Source organism: Marmota monax, unplaced genomic scaffold (genome assembly GCF_021218885.2).
Source record: "Marmota monax isolate L192 unplaced genomic scaffold, Marmota_monax_Labrador192_F-V1.1 WCK01_AAM20220418_F8-fsc00167, whole genome shotgun sequence".
Taxonomy (NCBI): domain Eukaryota; kingdom Metazoa; phylum Chordata; class Mammalia; order Rodentia; family Sciuridae; genus Marmota; species Marmota monax.
Genome location: NW_026694116.1, coordinates 3,981,971 through 3,987,970, shown reverse-complemented (window position 1 = coordinate 3,987,970; position 6,000 = coordinate 3,981,971). Strand labels below are relative to the sequence as shown.

The following is a 6,000-nucleotide window of genomic DNA, read 5'->3' as shown; positions in this document are numbered from 1 at the left end:
AAGGGCATCAAAGATTTAAGTGCAAAAAAAGTGAAACTATTGAAATAGTAGAAGAAAATATCAGTTGATTTGCACAACAATCTCACAAGGAAGGCGACTATGGTATTTATTCCCATTTATGGGTGAAGATATCAGATCCAGAAGGAGCATGAAAGCCAGGGATCGAACCCTAGCTCAACTCCTAGTGCCCAGGGCAAGTGGGGCGGGTAGGTGGGAATGGGTGGACCGCGTCCGTCCCACTTCAAGAACATGAGAACACTGTCAGATGGACCCAGTTCTCTGAGCCCTGGAGGGAGAATGCCCAGGGCTCAGGCAGGCCTGGCTCTGGCAAGACCGCTCACCTGTTGGGGATGTAGCCCAGGCTGTCGAGCTTCTGTGCCTGGTCCAAGTCTCGGGGGACGCCATGCAGCACCCACCCTTTCTGCACACAGTCCTGCCGGTCCAGGCGTTCAGCCAGCATCTTCATGATGATGCTGTCAGGGACTGCAGAGAAAGGAGAGTGAGTGAGGGTCCGCCTGCTGGTCTGGGCCCCGGCCGGTGGCTTCCTGGCCTTTCTGGCCCACAGGCTGAGCTGCTGAAGAGGTGGGTGTAGGCGGAGCCACTTGGGACACCTGCTTCCAGCTTCCTCTATGTCCCAGCAATAAGAGGTTGGAAGAAACCGGTCTGCCTGAGATGGGGAATGTCCTGGTGACTTTGTCCTTCCCTGACCTAGACAAGATCCCATCACCATGGGCAGCCAGGGTAGTTCCCAGGCCTTCGATGACACGAGGGCAGTTCCCCTATCACCAGCAACCTGACCAGAAGCCCTACTTCCTCGTACTGTCATCTTGGGGTTAGGCTTCAACATAGGCATTTTGAGGGGGACACAAACATTCAGGTCAGAGCACCCCACAATGATCCAGCTCTGCAGCAATCACTTTTCACGGCAGAACACGAAGCCCCAAGTTCTAGTATTCTTCAGATGGGGTCTCGTTGGTGCCCTGGCTGCTCTCTGCTAATTTGGGTCCACAAGCACCCCTGCCCTTGCTATCCCTGAGTCTCCCGTCCTTGATCCTTGGACCCGAGTCTCTCTCAAGAATCATTTGTAACTGGAGACTGAAATACAGTCCCACGGAGAAGACGAAGACGTTGGAAGCCTCTTATTGACATTGCTGCGACTGACATTTCTCTCCTGGAATCCCGCCCTCCCAGGCTCATTAAGTGCCCTGTGTTGCCGATGTACTGCGTCCCAGCGATTAGCACTGCGCTTCCCGCACTTTGCACTCATTTCCCAGAAATACTTGGTAAATGTTACCACTGTTTGCTGTGAAGGTGGCCCAGGTGGGCTGCTGTGCAGCAACCACAGTGACAGTGTTCAGCAGTTTCTCTGGAAGCTTCTGCCCTTGGGCCTGGCAAGTGGCTCTAAGGCACTTATGAAGTCTCCAAGGCCACCCCACGCCCCACTGACCGCCAGGTGAACCTGGGGGTAAGCGGTAGATCACAACTGCTGCTCTTCTCTGTGCCAGCATGCACTGGGTGACACCCTTGTCACCAAAGAAATGCAAAACTTATCCCAAGCAATTTGCATCTCATCAAATTTGGTTTTTCTCCTGTCTTTCAACCTTTCTTCTCTAGTTCCTAGGAAGGAACAGGAAAGGGATTCTACTTAACGGAACACGTGGCTGTCTGCCCTGGTAAAAATTGCATTGGCTGATTCCGCCCCTCGCCCCTCTCCCCTCTCCCGGCATCCTGGCAGTGGCTCTCTGTGCTTTGAGAAAAAAATCAGCCCCCGCCCCCGCCCCCACTGCCACAGGCCTGGCAAGCTCTGGATCCTGCCTTCCTCCTTCCCTTTGTCCACAACATCTTCTTACATGGGCCTGGCCAAGGAAAGGCCTTTGCGCTGCGGCCTCGGGACTCAGGACCAGGGAAAATTCCCTCCGGGGAAGACGCCAAGGACTGTCCCCAGCCTGGGCTGCACCTGCACTTACCACCCTCCTTCCTTTGTTCTGGGTGATTCTTCAGTGAATGTCTGCCACTCACAAAAGACAGTGGGTCTCACAAGGACAAAGGACTGGGCCTACTAACCTTTTCTGTGCCCAACACAGTGCCTGGTATCCAGTGGATAAGGACAGACAGACAGGAGGCCTCCCTTTTCAAAAGTGTCACTGCAGCTGACCAAACGAGACCAACTTGACCGACTCTGGGGAAGCTGCAGTCGAGGCTGGGAGCATGGCTCCGGCCCTCCCAAAGCAGGACCCAGGCCTGCCTGAGCAACGATGCCCACCAGGCCGTCCACCTGCAGCCTCAGCTTGCATCTGCCACAAGAGGCCTGGCGTGCAGCAGACACTCTATGATGGTGGCTTGGTTTGATCCAGGAGATGTGTGTCAGGGAACAGAGGTTCAAGAACATTTTCTGGTTTCTCTGTGGCCAGCGAGTCTAGGATGCTGAGCCCAAGCCAGCCTTGGAAGTTAGAGACCACCAGGTGATCGGGTCCTCAGCTGAGGTGCTTGCTTACATTCTCGGGTTGTAACCCGGTGACCTCCTCTTCCTCTCCCCAGTAGGACTTGTCTGCACTCTAGGGTCAGGTGGCTGGAGCTGGGAGCTGTCCAGCACCTCCAAAAGCTCTGCAGCCCAGGAAATCAGGGCTCCACCCCTGAAGGGCTGGGGCGTGGGGACCCAGCTCTGAAGGTACTGTGTGCTGCAGTAATCGTCAGCTCTCTGACCCAGAACCCTTGTGATCAGGAACACCGGGGTGTCTAGGCCCACCTGGAATGCTGCTGGGGTTCACACCTAGACAAGAACTTGGGCACAATAAGCCTCCCCAGGGCTCCCTCCAGGGGGTGGCTATCAGCACGTGGCTAGTGCCGGGCACAGGGCTCAGCTTGGCTCTGACGTCAGGCAGGACACAGGGCCTGCCCTCTGCAGGTCTGTGTTCTTGTGGGGGAGACAAACAACACCTGAGTAGACAACCACTTCAGGAAGAGACGATGCCAATGATGGAGACTGTTGGTGTGACTGGCCGAGGCGGCCTCTGACGCAGTCACATTGGCTGAGATCCGAACGTGGACACCCAGGCCCATTAGGGCCTCCTTACTCTGTGGTGAGGACAATGTGGGGCCAGATATTTTCTGATTGTTCATAATGACCGTTCTTGGAAGCCAAGATGCCAGGGAGGCCCAGGAGGCCCAGGAGGCCCAACATCTGAACTGCAGCTTTCTCGAGGGCTCGAGGTCATCCCCAGGACCTCCCGCATTTTGAAGTTGGGAAGCCGAGGCCTGACGAGGGCGTGCTAACGCGACTTGCCAGTTGGCGCATCGCCCTCCCATCCAGCCCTCAGCTGTTCTCGTGCCTCCTTGGCCAGTGTCCCTGGAGCTCTGGCGGCTCAGCCACATTTAGCCCAGTCCAGAGAAGTTCCTCGGCTGGGAGAACGGGCCAGACAGCCTCCTCTCCTCCTCCAGAGACTTGTCTTCCTTTGGCCTTTGGGTAACAGAGATCCCTGGGGGGAGACTCCCAGTTCCCACGCCCTTTGGCCACCCCCTGTCCTAGTCTAAGAAGCACCCTACCTACGGGAAGAGGTGTGTCAAAGACCTGTCAGGGCTGGGCTGGGGCTCAGCAGTAGAGCACACGCCTAGCACAGGCGGGTCACGGGCGGGTCGGGCGGGTCACGCACATAAAAATAAAGGTAATGTGTTAGAAGAAAAAAAAGGAAGAAAATTTAACAGAACTGTTCACCATAGTGACATTGGGACATGCAGAGTGTCCCCCAGACACTGGGCAACCTTTATAAAAGGTCCTAGGATGGGACACCTGTGAAAAGCAGCTCAACAACTGGCTTGTGGAATGAGGACCAATTTAAACCTTTTTTTAGTTGTAGATGGACACAACACCTTTATTTTATTTATTTATGTGGTGCTGAGGATGGAACCCAGTGCCCCAGGCATGCAAGGCACGCGCTCTCCCACTGAGGCACTGGCCCAGCCCTAAACATAAACTTTTGTGTAACTGTTTAAACACACAGGAGAGCGAGGAGCGGCCACCACGTGACGCTCCAGAGTCCACCGATCCCTCTGGTTCTGGAGCCCAGGGCACCAGCATCAAGAGGGCACAAGGACCCCATCCAACACAGTCCTGGCTGGAAACCGCAAGGCTGGGAGGAGTGGGAGGGGGACCCGCGGGGGCACCTGCTGGAAGACTGGGAAGCCAGTGAAGCAGAGACAGAGTCCTACTGGAACAGGAGCCGCAACAGCCCCTCTTCAGGAGGCAGGAAGAAATGACCCCACACCTCCTGCTGAGGAGTCCATCAGTAGCCATCGCTGTGGTGCCTGCTTCACGCCTGCCTTGCGAGACGGGGACCACAGGGGCCAAGGGCCTCGCCTGGGCTGGACAGCAGACTCGGGGGCCTGGGAACAGCTGCGGACTCCTCTTTAGCACAAGGCTCCTCCCGAGCCAACCCACAGGCCCGCCCTCGCACGTGACCAATAAAGCAGCCCCCTCTCTCACCAGGGAGCCAGCCTGACCCCCTATTGTGGGAACCCAGTCTCCATTCAAAAGGGATGTCCCCGGGGAAGCCTTACCAAGTCCTGAGGGAACGGAGACTGGTCAGGAAGACCCTTCTCTCTTCCATCCCTTCCAGCTACACACAGTTACCTGTTCTCAAGTTAAACAAGCAGCCGAGAGAAACTTGCTGATGCCTGGGATTTGCTGGGGGTCTCTGGGCTGGGGGGGGGGGTTCCAGGTGCAACAGGGGGGCCTTGAGCACCTGTGGGCTCAGTATGCTGGCCATGGGTACCCAAAGGAACAATATTCTCTTTTCATTTATAAAGTGTTGTATGAGCTGGGCAGGCAGCGCAAGCCTGTAATCCCATCGACTCAGGAGGCTGAGACAGGAGGATCCCAAGTTCAAGGCCAGCCTGGACAACCTAGCAAGACTCTGACTTAAAATTAAATTAAAAGCTCAGTGGCAGGGGGCTTCCTAGCATGGGCATGCACACACACACACACACACACATACACACACACAATGGAGTGTCATTCAGCCATAAAAAGAATGAAATCTTGTCATTTGCAGGAAAATGGATAGAGCTATAGACAAAAGACAAGAACAGAAAGAGAAGCATCACTGTCATGTTTGGGATCTAGAAAAAAAAGCTGACATGAGCATTGCAAGGGGACTAGCCTGGAAGGGGGAAGGGACAAGGGAGTGAGAGAGGACATCAGGGCAGGTGGATATGTGGGATGTGGCATACAGATGTATGACATTGTCACAATGAAACCCATTATTCTGTATGATCACTATATACTAATAATTATAATTTAAAAGTCAGCTTAAGAAGCATGTTGCCTTCCCCTCTGGTTCTGGGGACAGAACTCTGGCTTGAGTACGCTGGATAAGTAGTTCACCCTGAACCCCATCCCCAGCCCTGAAACTGTCTTTCTATAAAAGGAAACCAATGCCCAAAGGAGGTAGACCTGGCCACCCAGAGAGCCCATTCCCCAGGCCAAGGCCATCCTGTGCCCAGGAGGTGGCTCCCTCTGGGGGCCCTGGGGTGTGGAAGGCCCTGTCCTTCTCTAGCTCCACAGTTCAGGACACTCTGCAGAATCCTGGCAAAGCTGCGCGGGCCCCGCAGGGCTGTGAGGCTGAGGAGCTCGGGGTCCTCTCCCAGAACTGGCTCCGAGGGCCACAGGACTTCTCTGGGGAGACCAACTATGTTGCCCTATCTGGGAGGAAGCGAGGGGAGCACGCCTGCCAGACGACAGAGGACAGACCCCTTGGCCGCTGCCCTGGAGGCCACTGCCCTTGCCCAGGCAGCCTCTCTTGCCAGCAGCAATGTGCACGGTCCAGGGGAAGGGGACCCCAAAGACAGCAAACCCAGCCCGGGCCTGGAGATGGCTTCTCTGGGCCTCTGTCCCTGCTGCCCCTGCCCACTCTCTTCCTGCGGGCTGTTTGCTCATGTTCCCAGCCTGGGCTCCGACCGGCCAGGCCAGCTCTCCCAGTGTGGCTGCTGGATTCAGAGTCCCCT

At 55.8% G+C, this 6,000-nt stretch overlaps 1 protein-coding gene across 4 annotated transcripts in view; it reads right to left on the bottom strand.

Annotated features, from left to right (window-relative positions):
* Positions 1-321: 321 nt before the first annotated feature.
* The window catches only part of LOC124107427 (adenylate kinase 8-like), a 61,386-nt gene continuing 55,707 nt past the window's right edge, over positions 322-6,000 (bottom strand). For all 4 annotated transcript variants that reach the window (XM_046465379.2, XM_058585966.1, XM_058585968.1 and 1 more), the window contains one exon: positions 322-483. In XM_046465379.2, coding sequence (XP_046321335.1) covers positions 338-483 — 146 coding nt within the window. In that variant the 3' untranslated portion in view covers positions 322-337. The remainder of the gene's footprint in view (positions 484-6,000) is intronic.